Source organism: Ahaetulla prasina, chromosome 3, assembly GCF_028640845.1.
Source record: "Ahaetulla prasina isolate Xishuangbanna chromosome 3, ASM2864084v1, whole genome shotgun sequence".
Classification (NCBI taxonomy): Eukaryota; Metazoa; Chordata; class Lepidosauria; order Squamata; family Colubridae; genus Ahaetulla; species Ahaetulla prasina.
This window is the reverse complement of record NC_080541.1, coordinates 105,993,882-106,015,120: the sequence shown is the minus strand read 5'-3', so window position 1 is coordinate 106,015,120 and position 21,239 is coordinate 105,993,882. Positions and strand designations below refer to the sequence as shown.

At 35.6% G+C, this 21,239-nt stretch overlaps 1 protein-coding gene across 1 annotated transcript in view; it reads left to right on the top strand.

The window, feature by feature from the left end:
• XRN2 (5'-3' exoribonuclease 2) overlaps nucleotides 1-18,899 on the top strand; it is an 84,617-nt gene extending 65,718 nt beyond the window's left edge. Inside the window, exons 28-30 of the mRNA XM_058175329.1 lie at nucleotides 5,899-5,968; nucleotides 13,441-13,594; nucleotides 18,131-18,899. Coding sequence (XP_058031312.1) covers nucleotides 5,899-5,968; nucleotides 13,441-13,594; nucleotides 18,131-18,187 — 281 coding nt within the window. The 3' untranslated portion in view covers nucleotides 18,188-18,899. The remainder of the gene's footprint in view (nucleotides 1-5,898; nucleotides 5,969-13,440; nucleotides 13,595-18,130) is intronic.
• The last annotated feature ends 2,340 nt before the right edge of the window (nucleotides 18,900-21,239 follow it).

Genomic DNA, 21,239 nt, shown 5'->3' with positions numbered 1-21,239 from the left:
ACACCTTATGTTCCCAAAATCAATTTTTAACTTATTTTCTAACAGATCCACCACTTATAATCAAATAACATTACTACAAATTCTTCTTCAAGATTTAAACACATACACAGTACTTTTTAAATATATTCAAAAATTTCAGTTATGATTTACCCTTTCCCATAAAAGGAAACTCTTTTCGCTTGATATTGCTGCTTCTTTACTCTTTGTTCTTTTCGTTTAATATTTATTGGAGTCAATCTTTGCTCATTTAAATCCCCTACTTTTTCCAGTGTTCTTCTTCAGCAATTGCCATCCCAGCTTTAAGTTGTGTGTGCTTTACTTCCTTTTCCTGCTTTTTTCCAGTCTTCACTTTTTTTTATACATTAGTATAAAAATCTCTTGCTTTAAAAACTGTGTTAAGACGATATTTTCTTCCTTTATAATTTACTGTTAGTCCAGCTGGAACATCCCATCTAAACTGCATCTGACGATTTCTAAGTTCATCCACCAAGAAAGTAAACTCCTTTCTAGATCTTAACATTTTAGCAGGAATTTCTTTGAACACTAATATCTCTTGTCCTGATATTTGAATTTTATTTTTATAAGATACTTGTAAAATTTCATTCCGAATCCTCCTAGTTGTAAAATAGATAACAACATCTCTTGGTAACTGTCTCTGGCAACCCAGGAGTTAACACAATAAATGTTTTCGATTTGAGTTACAAATTCTGCTGGTTGTTCTCCAAATATACGTGCAAAAGCATCTGCAAAAATATCTTTTAGATTCTCGCGCTTATTTTCTTTGAGACCTCTCATTCTTAGGGCAAACTCCATTGATCTATATTGCAACAAAACCAACTCTTCATCTGCCCTGTTCATCTTGGTCTGGACCTCCTCTATTTTATTTTCCAAATTCACATTAGCTTGATTAATTTCTTCCACTCTTCCATCCAACTGAACCGTGTATTCAAACAATCTTTGAAATACTGCCCTTATATCCTTATTCCTAATTTAAGGGTATTGTTTACTTCTTGATTGTTGGTCTAAGCTAGGGGTGTCAAACTTTATTTCATTGAGGGTGGCTTCAGGATTGTGTTTGATCTTGGAGGGGGGAGACGTAGCTAGCGTGACATCACTTGTATCGGGGTGCCTGTAGTGACCTGAGTGCTCTGCCAGCAAAAACGGGCTCCCGAGCTCCATTTTCAGCTGCGACAATGTCCTGCAACCCTCTGCCAGTGAAAATGGAGCTCAGGAGGGCCACCTTTTGCTGGCAGAGGCATCACGGGCCGGTTCTTTGCTGTGTCCAGGACAGCCTCACGGGCCAGATCTAAGCACCCTGTGGGCCAGTTCCAGCCTGCAGGCCTTGAGTTTGACACCCCTGGTCTAAGAGATTGTGATTTGGCTAAGAGTTGTCCAAATTTTTCTGTTGCTTCAGGTCTGAGTTTCATGTTTTGGGATAAGCACGTATGGAAAGTATGCTGATCAGGTTCAGATTAGTGCTTACTTGGGTTGGACTACTGAAACTGCAAGATGCATGTTTTTTGTCATGCCCTGCAACTGACTTTTCTGTGTCAGCACTAATGACTGCTAACCAAGATAGCAAGCTGGATTTTGGCTTAGTGCAGCAGTAGCAAAACTTAAGTAGAACTTTTAGAGAAGAAGAGTCCTTTTTTACCAGTATCTTAAGACAACAAGTACAAATGCAATCACACCCTTGGCAGAGGTTGAGTCCGGGAATCCAATAAACAAGCAACAAATCCAAAGAAAAAGAAAGGAGACATGGTGAGGCAGAATCCAGACATCATATGATACAACAAGGATAAAAATGCCAGGACTTGAAAAGTTGTTCTCAGCATTTTGTCCCAAGGACAGAAGCCAATAAATAAGCCAAGCCAAACTGAGCCTCCATGCAGATGCTTAGCTGGGATACAGGATTCCTTCAACTCGACTCTCCTGCCAGTCTGCTTTTTGACCAGTCTGCCTGATCTGTGATACTTAGCTATCTATTGTCTTACCTTTCAAGCAGGTCTCTGTTTAGGATTGGGGTGGTGGTGGGAAAGGGGGGGACTGAACCTCATAATCTGAGAGGCTATCAATGGGTGCATGCAAGAAATCAGTGGGCTTGCTAGATCTGCCTCAGAGAGAGGACAGCTCTTGGCTAAAGCACTGCTGCAGTCACCCTTCAGGACTAAATGCCCCTGGCGCTCCATCTTCTTCTGCCTAATCCAAAGACAGGTCTAGTGAGGACACAGATGCAGTTCAAGCTATTCTTATTTCTTTTTTTACTTAATTATTTTATGCATTTTTGTTGCTTCCCTTTGAGAGCAATATAAGTATATTTTATCTCAGTCTGAACCTTAGGTAACTTTCCTGCACATAACAATTTTCCGTGGCAGGTGGGAGGGTGGTGGTAAATGGAATGAAGACGAGGCCACCCTTTCAGATCATTCTCAAATTTTATATACTTTACAACAAATGAAATCTGGTTTTGGAAATCATGCCAGTGAAAGTCAGCATTGTAGTTATTGGGGCTCTGGGTAAACTGAAAAAAGGCTTTAGGGCAGCAGATCAGCTATTCTGTAAAGAAATGTAAGTAAAAATAAGCAAGTATATCCTAGACAACCAAATTTCCAGTAATTAGTCTTAAACTCTACAATTCCTAGAACACTATTGAAAACCAGAATTATATATCTATACAGTATTGTATCTTTGGGAAGGGAATGTTTATTTGAGAAATCACGTTAAAGATATTTGATGATTTTGCTGGCTTGTCAAGATGCAGCTCAAAACCTATTTGTAAAAAAGATTCAATTCCACTTCACATTTGGTTTTCTTTTTTTAAAAGCCATAGTGTATTTTTATAAGTGAATCAATATTAAAATATGGCAAAGTAATGTAGTCATTTCGGCTTCGGCTCTCTCGGTTAGCAATGGAGGTTGATGGCATTCCATGATTTGATATTGATGTGCCGATTTTCAGTTGATGAATAATTATATGCTGATAGCTTCTAAGAGTCAAGTGGAGTCTGGAAGCACTATGTGAATATAGGTTTGGCTTTTGCTATCTTGAGTATGATTGTATTACTTTCATCTCAGTCAGAAACTTGTCAATTAGCTGACTTTCTTTTAATCAAGCGGGGGTGGGGGTGGGCAGAGCATTTTTAAATTGGTAAACATGAAATCTTTGATTGCCATACTGATTGCACAAGTTGTCACTTGAGTTGCTACTAGAAAGAGCAGTTTAAATCTCAGCACAGTTCAAGGAATTGCTTACATTTTATGCACCAATGAATTCCTTAGATCCATTTTTTTTACCATGAGCTGTATTATGGGTCTGCATTTCTCACTTTTATGTTTCCTTCTATTTTCTTTCCCAGCTGTAATGAATAGTCCAAAGTTGGGTATTAATTGTTTTCCATTATTATTATTATTTTCTCATTATATTTTTTTTCAACTGAGAACGATATTTAAGTGTTGTCTTTTAATACGGAATTGTATATTTCATAGTAGATCTTTTCAGAACGAAATGCACTCTACTAGGAGATGCAACTTCTGATGCTTTGTATAGTATTCTGAGGGCTGCATTACGAAGGTGGGTGGGACAGCTTTTGTTGTGTGGTTTTTTTTATTATTTTCCTTTTTTTCTTTCCCAAAAATAGATTTTGTTCAGAATTGGGATCAATTTTGTTATAAATTCTAGAAATGAATTTGACTTGTGTTTGTGATAGTCATTGCTCTGCCATGTTTTCCTTATGAAGATGCTATACCATATGTAAACTTAAATCTGATTTTCAAATATCTACAAGGGAGTAATGAGAAATACTCTACAAAGGAACATTAGGTTGCCTTTTGAGCATAAATGATTTAATACACAAAGTGGGAATTGCTATTGTTGAAAATTGAACTAGACTCAGCTTCATCCTGCAAAGATAAGTTGCAGTCATCTCTGCTCTGCATGCACTTCTCTCAAGTACTTCCATAAAAGCCTTTTTGTTCAGGTCAGATCATTCAAATATAAGCCTTCTGGAACATAGAAGCTCAGGTTTTCTTCAGAGATTCTATGTTTTTAAAGTTTCAGTTGACAAAGACAGTGTGACATTGTAGAAATCACTAAACCCCAAGGTCCTTGAATATTAACAGTTTAATAGGTGTAATAAAGTAGTCCTTGACTTACAACCACACCTGACCCCCAAAATTTCCATTTTTAAACAAGACAGTTAAGTGAGATTTACCTCATTTTATGACCTTTTTGCCCACTGTTGTTCAGCAAATCACTGTACTTGTTAAGTGAATCATGCGGTCATTAAGCAAATCTGGCATCTCCCATTGACTTTGCTTGTCAGAAGCCATCTGGGAAGGTTACAAATGGTGGTTATATAACCCCCCAGGACAGTGCAACTGTCATAAATACATTTAATAGCCCAGCTTGTTAATGTGATATTCTTCTCAAATATTTTTATTGTATATTTGTAGTACAGGTAGTTCTCAATTTATGGCTATAATTGAGCCCAAAATTTATGTTGCTAAGCAAGATATTTGTTAAATGAATTTTGCTCCATTTTATGACCTTTCTTGCCAAAGTTGTTAAGTATATCACTGCTGTTGTTAAATTAGCAACCCAGTTGTTAAGTGAATCTGGCTTCCCCATTGACTTTGCTTGTCAGAAGGTCAAAAAGGGGATCACATGAGCCTGGGACACTGCAGCTGTTGTAAATATGAGCTGGTTGCCAAGCATGTGAATTTTGATCATATGACCATGGAGATGCTACAGTGGTTGTAAGAGTGAAAACGGTCATAAGTCACTTTTTTCATTGCCATTGTAACTCCCAATGGTTACTACACAAAAGATTGTAAGTTGAGGACTACTTGTAAAAGAAAAGTTTAAGAAGATAGTGACTAGGCATTTGGATAGCTGAAATGCTTTGTGTTATTAGCAATAGTTCATTTAAATATATACCGTAACCCTTTGCTGCATAGATTTAAACAACCAATAGATTTAAACTTAATGTCAACCGCTTTAATCTAGATTGCAGAAAATATGACTTCTGTAACAGAATCATCAGTGCTTGGAATACTTTACCTGACTCTGTGGTCTCTTCCCATAATCCTAAAAGTTTTATCCAAAAACTTTCTACTATTGACCTCACCCCATTCCTAAGAGGACCATAAGGGGCGTGCATAAGCGCACAAACGTGCCTACCGTTCCTGTCCTATTGTTTTTCTTTTCTTCTTCCTATATATATATATGCTTATACCTCCTTATATTTACTCATATATGTGTTTATATACTATGTAATCTTTTTTGTATAATACCTACATATATTGTTGTGACAAAATAAATAAATGTTTGTTTTTTAGTACCCAATCACATAGTTTGGTAGCGGAGCACGGGTATTCAGCTAGTCTTATGATATAGCTTCCCCAAACAAAAAACAGAATGGACAATAAGGGATTAAGTGGACGATACCTGCCACATAGGCCACAACATAACCATTTAAATAATCATTGTCATTTGTCATCAGTATACAATATAGTAATGTAACCTTTAGATAGTAGTTCTTAACAATAAAACTTACTTACCATTAAATATAAGTAAGAGTTTTCATTGATCACTGTTGCTTTGGTAGGAAGTTTGTTTTGTTATATTTGTGGCTGTTGTATCTGGATTGAAAAATCTGGATAGCTACAAGAGCAACAGGATCCAAAGGGTTAAAAACCAAGTCAAATATTTATTATGATTATATACCAGCATAAACAAAGAGTTAGAATTTTCTAGAAGTTATCCAGATTTCTACAGTGCATATGATACCCTTATTATGCCATTGCTTGTATTTAATGTTTATACTGTTAATATTTTAAATTTAAATGTAATGCTAATGTTTAGTTTGATTTAATGTTACATTGTTTGTTTTGTTTATAGATCTTAGGCCCCAAGATTCCTGGCAAGCTCCTACACCTCTATTTCAACAACCACCGCAAAGATTTGACAGGTATGATGAAATATATATTCTGCAAAATATATTTTAGGTTTTAAATAACTATTTTCCTTTATGATATTTGGAAAGTTTTGGGTAAATTATAATTTTATCTTTCCTATTTTTTTGTTCTTAGTGGTCATGATTTCTTGTCTAGTTTTTTTGTTGTTGCGGAAATTTTCTAAAGGAAAACCTTTTCCATGAATATATCAGAAATTTAACTTTGATGGGATATACCATTCTTCAGATTTGGTCCCTATTTTGTTGAAACTTTTACAACACTGAATTTCAGCACAGGCAGCTCAGACCTGCATTAGGTTCTGGACAGGCTAAACAAATTTCTTTTTAGTAGAGTTGTGGAACTTAATGAGGCATAACTAATGGTGGTCCACTTTTATCATCTCTGTGTTAGAACCAGAGTATTAGCACAGACCAGCCATTGATTCTTGCTACAGACCTCTTGAAGTCCTAATCAGCTTCTTTGGTACAGCTTTTTCAGACCTGACAAGTCTATTGTAAGGCTGTGTCACTATAGGTCAGTAGTTATTAGTTGCTACTGAAAACAGTTTCTTTAACTACTTAAGACTGAACTGAATTAAATACAGGAGGGACTTTCGGGAGGATTAAGGAATCTGCAGTCCAATAAGTACCATGGAACAGAGAGAATGTGACATGGTTTGATAATAAGGGATGTCTTGTATATGTGTCCTTCAGTGAGAAGCTGAATGTGTGCCCTTAAAACCTTGGAGTTTGCGGAAGAATATTTGTCAATAATTTATATCTATAGTAGAGAATAAGATTGTACATTTAAAATTATTGCTAATTTGAACATATTTTCACACATTGTTCCATGGTAAAAGAAAAGTCATAACAAAATATATTGCTTTACTTCCTAATGAATTCATTGCAATTTTTATTATATTCGATGAATTCCAAATTTAATTTTTCTGTGTGATAAATCAATATAATATTTCTAAACTGGAATGTCTTTATCAGTAAATTGAATCCAAGAAATACTAGTGCTCTGATGCTTTCATTGTGAATTTCTTTGTGACAAGATTAATCTTTTCTTCAGCTTTTTTATATTTAACAAAGAAAAAATATCTCTTAACTTGAGTAAAATTAGGGTAAGCAGGTTAAATATAGAGGAAATGACATGATTAAGATTTTGATTTTATACAAAGATAGAGAGTAGTATTGTTTTGTTTGGAGAGCTTGTTTATTTGTTTGTATGTTAACTATATTGCATGTATTCATGATAGGGAGGTCTCTGTATCTCTCAGGATAATTAATTTTAAATTATATATTAAACTCATATTAGTTTATATAATTTTCAGAATCTTTATTTCAGCAGTTTCCCTCCTATCTACCTACCAAGAACTTTTTAAAGAGATATTTTTAAGGAGGAAAAAGTATATGTTGTACTCTTTCAAATAATAGTGGGGGTAATATATTTAAGAAAGTTAGTAACAGAAGACAAATGCCTCAATGATAAATACAATAATATAAAAGTTTACAAGTATTATATTTTACATTTTGTTTCCACTTATTATGAATGCCATTCTGAACATGGAAATTCCAGAACAATGTGGGTGGAATATTCCAAAGTCTGATATGTCTTGTATATTCTCTAGGTTGAGACTGCATGATATTGATGGGTCAAATGTATATATCCATAGTTTTCTCTTTTAAAAAAAAATACTTGGTAAACAGTCCCAGATGCAGCAATTGCCAAATGAATGGTCTGGGATTATCCAAAATGAAATTGTTCTGATGGACACCAGTAATTTCAATTTACATCAATACTTGGATAGGAAACATGAGGAAAGGATTGTAGGGTAGAAATATAATACATAATATTTCATGAAGTAGTGGTATTTTGGCTGCTTATTAAATTATTCTATTATTGGACTTTTATAATCAGTTGCAATATTTTTAATTAGATGTTTTAAATAAAATACATCAAGCATAAAAAGAGACAAAAAAGAATAAAATACAGATTAATTAACAAGAGGTTTAGAAATATTATGGACATTATAGCTTTCCAGTATGTCATTAGCTGTTGTAAATCATTGAATATATTGTATTGTTTTAAAGGTCTAAGAATATTAATCTTTAAGATACAATGGAATATCAAGAACCTTGGTCAACACAGTATAATTCACATTGTAAAATTAAGAGCTATAATAAATTCAATCCAAATTACTAAGAACCTATTCTGATGTAGATAAGCCTGTAAAATTGAAATAAAGATTCTCTGTATCTGACATATACCGTAATTCAACTCAAATTAGAAGCAATTATTTGTGATTTGTGATCAGTTACCAAGTCTTCAAAGTTCTGACAGATCTATCTGGGGGGAGAATAATTATGCCCTGGATTCTAAGTTCTGAAGATCACATGACCATTCTTTAGGTGCTTAACATCCAGGTCACACTTATGTATCTTGGGGTCACATGACAGTTTTGCCAAAAACTGGCTTTTACTTCCACTTTTCGACAAAACTGTGCTCATAGGGAACTATTTTTTTTAAAATTCAAAAAGTTTTACAAAAAAAAAATCCCCCCCTTTCCCCCTAGCCCTCCTCCTTTCACAAACCCTCCTCCCCCCTCCCCCCCCAACTTCCCAGAACAAACACAAGGTATAGTTTAAAATAAACATATGCTAAAAAAATTTTCCCCCAAAACTATTATACCAATTTTCCCTCTCTAGCTCTGACTTCCTCCTTACATAACCAAAATCCTTCAAAAAAATTTACAATTAACAGTAATAAAATGTATAAGTCAATAGAACAGATTAATCCTAAAGTATTTAAAACCAGCTAATGCATAAAAATCCAATCCAATTCAGAGAATATCTCCCTTATAGCTTCTATAAACCATATAATCATCCCATTTTTCTCCCAAGTCTTTCTTACATAAGATCTTTCGAGAATATTCTATTTACAATTCAGTACAACACATTATATAATTTCAATACAGGAAATTACAATATCTATTCAACTTTAGTCCTTCCTCATCAAAATCCAATATAAATCCAAATATCTAGTCTTTTATGATAGATGTGAAATATATAATCAACCCATTTCTTCCAGATCTTTCTCACATATAGTCTTTCAGGAACACTAATATTTTTATCTGTTGATATTTCAGAAAAAGCTTCTTTCAAGGATAATACTTTTGTCTCTTGCATTTTTTTTGATGCATTAGTCTCTGTCTTTCCTTCATTACTCCTTTTGAAAAGTCAATCACAATATTTCCTAATAGTTCCTTATGTCCAACAATCCACAAGTTACTGCCATATATTCCATCAGTCCGGGAAGAGAACTCTTGTAAAGCATTAACCCTGTGAATTTTTTCGGTTTGGGAGGCAGCCTCTTGTAACACAGATTCAGGCATTTCATCCAAACTTTTTAAAAAGAGCCTCTTTACATCATTTTGTTTATTCACGATCATATCTTCATTTTTATCCATTTTTGCTTGCATCTCCTCCATTCCATTTTCCAAGTACTGATTACACTGGTTAATTTCCTCCAAGCTCTCATCCAAAATGTCCCCATTTTTTATCAATTCATATTTTTGAATAATTAAATACATTCTTTCTGTATAGTCCTGTATAAAGTCACGAATCCATTCTTCTGAAAGAACCTTCATGGCAAGGTTCTTGCTGAGAGTCCCCTCATGAAATACTTAAACAAACTAAAATAATCCAACAGTCCACCTAAATCCAGGTGAGAAAAAAATTAAAATTAAAATTAAAAATAAGTAAAAATCCAACCTAAAAAAGCCTCTGTTCTACTTACAGTCTTACAGTCTACTTCCAGCACAATAAGATAAAGTCTCCATTCACTTTCACTTTCTCAGCAAGTAAACACCATTTTGTTTCATTATGTTGATTATAGATGAAAGAAAAAAAAAGTTTAAAAAAAATAGAAGTCAGATTTAATACTTGCAGTTTAAATGACTGATCTCCTGTGTTTGTTCTGTCTGCTTATAAAAATCCATAACAATCATTTGAAGCAGAAGTGGTCACTCTCTTTTCTTTCTGCCGAAGCAGAGACATGCTGGGTCTGGAGCTGCTGCAGAAGGATTTCCAGGGAACTTTCCCCTTTGAGTTCCCTGCTTTCAAATCAAGAAAGCGGGGCCTCTAGAGAGTTCTATCTATCCCTCCTCTGCTCTTTCCTTTCCCCTTTACCCGGGGAAACTACTTTCAGCTGGCGAACAGCTGATATTCGCTGTTTTTGCCAGCTTTTTACAGAATCCCAGTGCGGGCGCCCTTAGGGTGTCCTTCGGAGAGAGCGGAGTCACCGGAAGTCTCCCCTCATAGGGAACTATTGATTCACTTAATAACCACAGTGTTCACTTAACAATTCACTTAAGTGGATTCACTTAAAGATTGCAGTGATTCACTTAACAACCACCACAAAAAAAGTCTTAAAAGTGGATCAGTCATGTGATCAATCTATTTTACGACAGTCACAAGTTACATCTGTGATATGTAGGCTCCATTATGGTCTTAACACAAGGATTATCTGTACTATAATGTAATTCATAGATACATTTCCAAAATTTTGGTTGCTTTATGCAATATTATTTCAGAGCGGGATGACATTTTTATGGCTTAATTATAGATCTATGAATATTAGACACTGAGGTCAAAAAAACTATATTCATTGTTGCTTTTGGTTGCTGTAGGTAAGACAATTGTAACTTGATGGATCTTCAGATGAATTGAGCACCAATTTATTATATAAAACATATTTTAGAAAAAAAATCATCATAGGTCAGAAAACAGTCTCTGTTTCCAAGCTCACTACTAAGTGGGACTGTTCAGTTTTTTGGATTCACTTAGAAGGAACTGCCTTGAAACTCATGGGAACACAGCTATATCATTCAACACCTGAAATACATGTTTCTAGGGAGGTTTCCCCTGCAGTTGAGCAGTCCTGGAGACAGATGCAACTTCTTTAATGAGGTGCTGTATTTGGGCTGCCATTTCATTCTGAAGCATCTCTTCTGGACTGAATCTGACTCATTCTACAGCTTTGCCCCTGAGTACTCACCACTTCGTAGAGCAATAATCCATGCCTACTCACCATGGAAAATATCACTTACAGTTATCACTGCTAATCAGTGACCCAGGAGAATAAAGTCCCTTGTTAATGGGCATGCACTGTTGGGATATTGGAATTAGAGCACAAGGATTTTACTTCAACTGGCATCTCCTTGGTGAAAGAAGCAAAAAGGCATAGAACAGTTGAGAACAGCGGTCATCAACTGGTGGCCCGTGGACCACTGGTGTTCCAAGGGAAAATTTTGGTGGTCCGCAGAAAAATTATTGATATTTTTTAATATTGCACTAAATCAGGGGTCCTCAAACTACGGCCCCTGGAACAGATACGTGCAATGAATGTTTGTGTTGCTGCAGAGAGTCTCCCACTTTGGGGTCCCTTTGTGTGGGTCAGAGGGGGGCAGAAATTCCCACTTGGGGTCTGCTTCAGCCTCCTGGTCCGGGGCTTTGGGCAAAGGCTGGAGAGAAGGGCCGCTGGTAGTGAAGAGCCAGAGGGCCTCGTTCCAGTGGGACTGCATCATGGCCTGGAACTGGCTGACCATCTCAGCCCGCTGAGCCTCCAGGCGCCAGTACCTGGCCTTGCACTCCCACAGGTCTTCCCTCTGCTTGGAAACCCTATGCTCGTAGTCCTCAGTGAGGTGCTTCTGTTGAGCCTCCTTCTTAGTCAGATCTAATTTGGACTGAGCCAGCTGTTTTGCCAACTCTTTCTCATGGTGGCTCCTTAGCTCCAACAAGCATGCTTCCTGTAGGGGGCTTAAGGAGCCCGGGCGGGCAAGCGAGGAGTGGCTGGGAGGGGAGGGGCGAGTAGAGGCCAGCGAGTGCCCCTCAACGTGAGTGATATTGAGTTGGCCACGCCTACCCAGTCACATGATCACCTAGCTATGCCCACCCAGCCGGTCATTAGGAAGATCATAGTAGTGGTCCCCGGGATTTAAAATTATGAATTTAGTGGTCCCTGAGGTCCTAAAGGTTGGTGACCCCGGGTTTAGAATACTTTGCAACTCTTTAATGGAAACATAGACTACAAGCTAACATTGTTTCCTCCCACATTTCAAACCTTTTTCTGGGATAGTTTTTGTATAAACAAGAGACAGAATTCAGAATTCATTCTATCGATTTCATTCATCATTTACCAACAGGGTGATGTCATTGGATTCAATCTGTTGTAAAGCTGTCTTTGATTCACCAAACAAAAAAGAGTTATTTAAATTCTGTGTCATCTAGTTTTATACAGGTCCACAAGGAACTTTAAAAAATATTAACTCATTCTTATACTACATGCAGGTAATTTCTTACAGATTAAATTATGACCCAAATAGCAATTGTTTGAGTGTATTCCCAAATGTGGTCTGATGACTATTCTCCAAGCACTGAGTATATTGGTATCTACAAAACGTTCTGCAGTTGTAAGAAATTGCCTAGCTAGCCAATTTTATTAATCACTTTTATGAATCATCCAGTATTTAATGATCCAGTATTTTGCTTGTTTTTTAATGAGCTTTTGGTCACACTGATTAACTCCTATCTCAGGTTGCTCTTGGTGTTAATCTGTTTTTCTGAGGTTTGTATACGTGTTTTTTTCTAGTAAGTCATATTTGTACTTATACAGCTGTTGATCTGAACACTTGAATTATTTCTTGTTAGCAATTTAGTATAGTATTCTCAGTGATAATAGACATTGCATTTGTGTTCCTATATAAACTGTAGAGCAAATGTTGATCTGTCTATGCCAATTAGTGCTTATGTTGCTAGGTCACTGGTCAGTTGAAACTGGCATCAATAGAACTTAAAAAGGGTTCTTTCTGATCAGACCTCCTGACATATAGAGTAAAATAATAGAGGTGCGTAGAGATAACAGCTAATACTCTTACCCTGGATTCAAACTACTCAGCAGTAAGAATTCATTTACAACCTGCAATTAATTAGAAAGAATGTATTCTTAATTGTGGTCTGAATGTCCAGAGAATAAAGTTTATTATTCCACTTGCTTATTCTTGATATATGTTATTTTCTGATAATGTGATTTATCATAAATCGATGCTTCAGATCACTGCATAAGCATATGTTAAAAATTCAATAATGGATGATTCCTATTGTCTTTAAGAACTAGATGTATGAAAGGATTTTTAAATCCTTATATTTGTTGCTAATTTATATGTGAAAGTGAAAAACATACCATAGTATAGAATATTTCATTTTTTCTGTATTCACTTCACATTCTAATAATAAGGAAGGAGTGACCTTATTCTAATGAACTAAAAAGGCTCCAAAATGTTTGAATAAATTAGCTATACGCTAATCAGAACTGAAAAATGCAGTCAACTTTAATTATTTGCAAAACTATTGTTTTCCAATAAATAAAAATAATTACACTGCACAGTGTTTATCATCTCCACCTCTATTTTTGCCCCTTTTAGGAATTCTGGAGCCACTCCTCTTCTTGCCTGGAACCGCATGCCCCATTCCCAGGGATCACCATATCAGCAAAATCAATATCAAGGTCCAGGGGGCCCAGGGGGACTCATGAATTACCCACAAAGGCCCAGTGACCAGAGGGAACGTGGAAGACAGGTAATTTTTAAAAAGTGTGATTTCTGTGTGCCCCCCTAAAAGGATAGGTTAAGAAATACTTTGAAAAGCGACATCTCAATTCTTCATTATGATAGGATGTGATGTTACCCCTCTATATATAATATAAGGCCATATTAGATATGTTAAACATTTAGTATTTTACAAGATGCTTCAAAAATCCAATGAATTAGTTACTTTATAATAAGCAAGAGAAACTTAACTATCATTAAAGTCATGTTAGTTACTGAGTTATAGTTACTGTGACTATTTCATCTTTATCATTTCATAATTATCTTTTGATTGATGAATTAAGAATCTACTTGAATGCATCTGCCATTCCAAAATATAATATCAACCAGATATTACTAGAAAAATAACGGGTGATAGAGCCAGTTTACAACTGGCAGTCTGATTTTGAGGAGTAACAATTTCATACCAAATGAAATCTTATCTATGCATAAGATGCCTCCTTTTTTGTCTTTGCCTTTAAAGTACTATTAACAGAATTTGATCACTCAGGATGGTATACCAATAATGTTAAAATGAGCACTGGTATAAATTGGGCTCCATTTTTCTAAACTTGACTTCCTGCTTCCTACCATTGCTGTCATGTATGGGGGTGAAGCTATTGCAGGATGTGTCAGTGTTCAGCTTATTCCTACAGGTTCAAAATGTGGTAGGGTGGATAGTGCAGTAAGTAGGATAGTAGCCTAGAATCAGGGAGAGCTAAATTAAAATCCATCTTCAGGCAGAAAAGCAGTTTGGGTGGCTTTGGGATCACCACCAGTGCTTAGCCCAGCCTACTTCATAGGGTATTATGAGGAAAAAAAGGGAGGAGTGCCAGGTACTCCACCATAATGTTCCGGAGGAACGTACTGTAGAAATCTCAATAATGCTAAGTGTGATGTGGCTAAAGTACTGGATTAAGGATGAGGAGAATCGAGGTCTAGTCCTCCCTTAGGCACAGAAGCCAGATAGGCGACTTTGGGCTCGTCACTCTGTATTTCTGCTAGACTGGGAAGTTGAAAAACATCTATCACCCTGCACCAGACCAGAGTGGTAGGTTCATAACTTTCAGTGAATACCGCTTCATCTTGCAAAGGATTGATTTGGACTGGGCTGGCAGCAGCTAAACATGAATTTGTTTAACATTTTTGTTACCAAAGCTGAAAACCATTTTACTTCCACTTTACACTGAATTTAATAATATTTATAACAGCAGGCAACCAGAAATTAATAGCAGCGTAAAAGACCTTCAACCTTTCCCTTCCTGCTGAATTTGGTTCTTAAATGTTTATTTGTTGAATAACTTTTTCCTAATATGGATCCATGTAGCTAAATTTAGGATGATAAATTATTTCTATTACCAGTTGTAGATAGTTTAAGTCAGGGGTGAAATGTAAAATTTGTTACTACCGGTTCTGTGGCGTGGCTTGGTGGGGGGGGAGGTTATGTGACTGGGTGGGCGTGGCCAATTTAAAAGCCTCTAATGATCAGGCAAATCAGCTGGGATCGCCAGAGGAGCTTTTTAAAAACATTTTTCTACAACCTTTTCAGCCAAAGAGGTTGTAAAAAAAATGCTTTTAAAAGCCTCTGATGATCCAGCTGAGTGCACAATCATCAGGGGCTTTTTTTTTAACTTTTAAAAGCATTTTTTCGGCCAAAGAAAAAATGCTTTTAAAAGTTAAAAAAAAAAAACCTCTGATGATCGCGTGGCTCAGCTGGGCATGTGGGGGCAGGGATTTTTGCTACCGGTTCTCCGAACAACCTGCCACCATCGCTACCGGATTGGGCAGTCCGGTCCGAACCGGGAGCATTTTACCCCTGGTTTAAGTTCATTTTGTAATCATTATCATTTTGTAATCAAATTGCAGTCTGAAAGAAAAATGTATTCCTAATCTTGATTTTTCCCCCTGCGCACTTTATCCATTAATACTTCATTCCTAGCATTCAAATTTAGTAATCCAGTGATATCTCTGCCTTGCATGTGTTCATTACCAGGATGACTACATGGAAGTACAAGCATATCAGCAATTTCTGCCTTGAACATCTTATAGTCAATACAGCACCTATTAAAATTGTAGCAGTGTTGACAAGCTACCCATACATTTGGTAGAGATTTCTTAACCAGTATAAGGGGAGCTGTCCAAATACTCAAGCAAGAATCACTGGGATATGGTTCAAAAGCTACTGTTTATGTCACATAAGGTGCTGATGACTAAAACTGAGGTCCTGTGAACACAAATACATCTCAAGAGTCGTAGAGCATGCTAGCTTCTTCCAGTATCTAGAATAGCTGCTGTTGTGTCACTGGCTATCATTAGCAGTTGCTTCCTGCTTGATGTGGAAAATGCAAAATTGAAAAATATAATCAAAATAATACTGATTGTTAATGGCATATATTGTTCATTTCATTTTTTTTCAAAGAATGTCATGTTCTAAATCTATCGGAATCTGAATTCAGATTCGGGGAATGTTTTAAAATATTCTGGGTAGCAAAATTCTAAACAAAAAGAAAGGTTGTATCATTTGTGTTACTAATAGATCCACAATCTATTTACTTGCTCTTGGGATGACAGTTGCTGCATCAGCAAGCTCACTGCAGATTAGACTTATCCCCAGACCTTCTATTCAGAAATATCAACATTATTTAATGATCACGTGTGAAATTACAAACAAAATTTCTTCAGAGCATTTATAGGAATATTTGCTACCATGAACCTTTTTTCCTAAGAATTAAATATGATGACTCTCCAAGTATTTAATAATTTCTTCTGTCACAGCTAAAATTATGATTTAATGGCAACTTTTGGGAAAAAATTCTAATGGAAGCTGCATATAACAGTGAGGCTTAGTTTACTTGGACTTAGAAAATTATATCTAAGAGAGGATATAAGGTTAATTTTGGGAGAATTAATTAAATTGCATTTAATTAATCTTTGGAATTCACTAGTAGATGTTGATCAGGTTAAAATCTGGATTAGGCAAATTTACCAAGGGTGATAAGATTATTATTGGCTATTTATCATGATGCTAAACATTGCCTCCAGAACCAGATGCTGTAAACTTAATAATTGCTATTGCTGGAAGAAACTAGTAAGAACTTTTGGACTTTTCAAGATATTGATAGGCTTTTTATATAGGCATTTAGAACAGGATACTAGATTACATTGGACTGGTCCAATGCAGCTTTGCATTCTTATATGCTTATTTTGAATCAAACTTCCATTCAAAGTTACAAATAAGGTAATCCAAATAATGCAAAAGGTCAAAAACACAGCTTAAATATCTGGCAGCTAATTAAATGTTATGAATGTTACATTTAACATGCACGGTAAGATAAATTCTTTATCCTGCTTTTGTTTGTATTTGCCACAGATTTTTAACTAAATGAAAAAAGAAGTTCCAAATGTAGAGTTGATTGATTTAATGAGACTAGACAAGCAAGGATCAGTGAATTTAAAATTAACTTATGACAGCCTTGGAAAGGGTGCTTTATGGTCTGTAAAGTTCTTCCAGGAATAGTAACAGTGATCCCCCTCCCAAGATCACATGATACATTTCAGGCACTGTTCAACTGTCTTGTATGTATGACTGGTTGCAGTATGCATGGTCACATGCTACAGTTTGCAACTATTCGCTAGTTTCCAGTTGAATTTCCTTGTGGAAATCTGGAATATATTTCATTATTTATTTATTAAACAAATTTACATGACTACCCAACTCACACATAGGTGATTCCCGGAAGCTTACTACATTAAAAATCACAACATAAAACCCATAAAAAACCAATCCAGTTTCCAGTAAAAAAAAAAAAACCATTGAAGAAAATGAATTCACATCGCCATGTAATTCGGACTTAAGACATGATTCACTTAACAACAGCCATAAAAATGGTAGAAAAAATCAGGTTCAATCACACGGTTGCTTTGGCTTACAACCACAACTTAAATCAAACTCCAGTCCCAGTTTTGATTGTAAATCAAAAACATATAAACAACACTTATCATACAGATGATCCTTGCTTAATAACAATTCATTCAACAACTGTTCGAACTTGCAATGAAGGTAAATGAATACTTTCAACCAGTCCTCGGACTTCTAGCTTTTGCAGCATGCCTGTGGTCGTGTGTCCACAATCCAGACACTTGGCTCCTATCTCACAATTATATCACAATGTCCTGCACTCACATGGTTGCCATTTGCAAATTTTTTTGCCAGCTTTCAACAAACAAAGTCAATGAGAAAGTTTGCAGGGGACATTCTGGCTTATTGACCTGCAGTGATTCATTTAATGACAGCAACCAGGAGTGCTGGAATTGCCTTCACGAAGCAGTGCCATCACATGATATAGCGCTTTATGACCATGTCACTTAGCAATGGCAATTGTCCCAATAGTTGACATTAACTGAGGACATCTGTATTTCCTTGTCTTTGTTTGTTGCATTACACAATAATAAATATTTGGATGGGGGTGTCACTTTTGGGTAAAAGCTGGGAATTAATAAAATAATACTGTATTATTTATTTTTGCAGGGTTATGGAAGACCTTACCCATTGCCACCCTCGTCCGGAAGATACAACTGGAATTAGGCTTCTGCCACTTTCCAATCTTGTTTTTATAATCATATAGATCACCTGGATAATTTTTGGGTGGATAAGCTTTCTTTTTAAGATGTGTACATTTTTACCAGTAATATTTGATATTATGGCTGTGTTGATTTACAATTGTACTTCAGAATAGGAGCAAATGTTCTGATCTGATGAAGCAGGAGTACAGGTCTGTCTTTACTGAGAGTAAAGACTTTATTACATTATATTGCCAATGCTATTCGCATCAGGGTTTCCACTAGCGCACACACCAGAGAATGCATTCTTAAGAAAAATAGCATTGGAAACATACATACAAATTATGTAACTGTGGACCTTGTCTTGCAAAGCTTTAGCACAAGAGTTAAAGACTTCATCGGTATTTCTTTTAAAATGCTTCATTTTAATTTCTTCCTTTAAGAAATGGTTATTGAATTTCCCAAGTAAAATTTCAGCTTTTATAGCATCATGTTGTTTATTTCATATTGTAGCATTAAAAAAAATAGGAATTCTTAGGTGTAGCTCAATCAAGATTGTATTTTATCAGTTTACATGAAAAAATATGAATTGGTGAATTTTATACACAATAATTTTATGTACTTTTTTGTCTCCAGTCAAGAGCAGTGCGTGTGAGCCTTAAGTTTATCTAAATCTTACCTTGCTTAATGACATTTATACTGCATGTATATACAAATATAAAGGTGAATAATATGTGGTTGCCATATATTGCTGAATTACTATTCCAATAACTATAACTACATGGCCAATACTGAAGAAGGATTTGTTTCTGCAAATATCAGAAATTCCTGTTCATCCACTAAACGTTATCCAAAACCTGAAGGCACACTATTAGTTACACATACCTTCTTTCAACAAAAAGTTTCTTGGCAGGACTACAGAGAGGAGCGCAAGATAATTCTATATGGAACATGTTAGAGAAGGATACTGTAAATCCAGTAACAGAGTTGAATCCCATATTTTTTTCAAGAAAGCATTGAAAATAACTTGCAGTTTAGAAACTTAAAATTTAGAAGAAATTGCATATTTGGGCTTATTTGTATGTTCCCTTTCAATAGTTTTTCCTTGTATCTGTAAATGAGCTGTCAAATGTCCAGGATTAAGAGAGCACTGTGGTGTCATTTCCAAGTGCAGTATACTTTGATATATTTTGAGATAATCATCTAAATTAGCTATTGAGAAATTGAATGATGAATATGCACTTTGCCTTCTAGTCCTTAGCACAGATTTAATTTAAAAATGAAGAGTTTTAACCCAGATCCCAACAGAAATTGTAAGGAACTCCTTAGTTTAAAAAAATGCTTCATATTTTTCTAGGGGTAGCTCCAAAGGGGTAGAGTTCTTTCAAATCAAACTCAACTCTTGGGACTTAATGGCCTTGGTTCAATTCTTATAATTTTATGGGATGATACAATGAATTTTACTGATTTAAAAAAAAAAACTATATAAAGAAAATGGGCTGAGAAGCAATCTATTCAGACAAAATAATTCCATTCTAGCATCTCTAGATTCCATTCATTCCCCTTGCTTGTCTAAGACTTTAAATGTGTTTAGGATGGAACTAGAACTAAATTACCATTCTATGTTACAGGAATTGTTGACAATTTATAATATTGGAATAGTATTCATCTGTAGGAATAATTTTTAATATTTGAAAACAACTATAGCCATTCCTTGTTTAGCAACTAACTCAGGAAGTATTTGCAAATTTGTCAATAGTAAAAAGAAAATCATTTTCTAACTAATGCACAAACTTAAATCAAATTTCTGTTCCTGCCAATGCATGCCAGAGTTGAGAATAATGCTGGCATAGCTGCACAAGAGAATTTTATATTATATGCTAATTTCTGGACTAACATATGTTGCTTACTTTGAGTAGAGAAACCTAAGCACTTATATGCACAATCAGTGTTTATTATCTTCAGCACTTACTACAGGATAGTTTATTTACTCACGCCATAGAAGATATGAGCCAATAAAAATGGCAACATTTTTAATATTGTACTTACTAGTTGAATCAGAATAATAGAAGCAGAACTGAATTCAAATATTCACCAATTCTCATTTGTACAAATATCAAAGCAGTTTACAACTTTATTGGATAATGCTATAAAACAACCCAGTAAAAAGACCCTAAATATTAGTTGGGAACTACTGCACTGAAAAGTTAACACTGAAAAAAGGGGGGGGGGGGTTCAAAGTATGGAATGCTGCCAGGGGGAGATAAATCGCCAGGACAGGCATCCTAAACACATTTGTGTTCTTAAGAAAAATGGACTACATAGGTGAACATTTCCTCCACTATTCCAACAATCACTGACTCTCTTTATCTTTGGTGTTTTTCCTGTTTTTGAGATAACATAAGCACTTCACATTTGCTATTAAGAGTCCTGGCCATTGTGTACAAATGACTACTAATCTCCACCATTCTGGAATAAGATAGCTTTTTAGACAACTTGGAAGGCTAAACTTGGAATGTTTACAGTGAAGGCTAGGGAGTAGCGGATGGAGTGAAAAGAAGCACAAGCTGCCAAAGGCTGTTGCCCAAAAAATGCAGGTTGATAGCAGCAATTCATAGGACTCGGGATCAAGTATTTAATTTCTTATTTGTTGCCAACCTACATGGTTGTCTGGGAGAGATGCCTATAAAGAAAATGTGTTTCATAGTGCAAGGAATCTCTTTGATCCTAGAATTTCATCCCAGGAAACCTATGAAGGAGCAGATTTTAAGAGAAAGACTAGGAGACCTGTGCATTGAGCAAACAAGGCTTAAGATCTAGTAGAATTTGCTTTGTGTCCTAAAACTTCAAGAAAATCTTAAATCATAGCATATTGCAATAATGAAAATATTCAGCCTAAGACTTCTGCATGCATCTTTAAGTAGTTGGACTAACAAGTAAATGTTTGCATTCACATATAAACTAAAAAGAGCCAAAGTCCCCCAGCTTTAGTTAGTCTCATTCAGAGTGGCTATGTGAGTAGTACAAATTAAGGGACTGCGTCGTGAATGGGCGATTTCAAACGGTTTGCTATACAG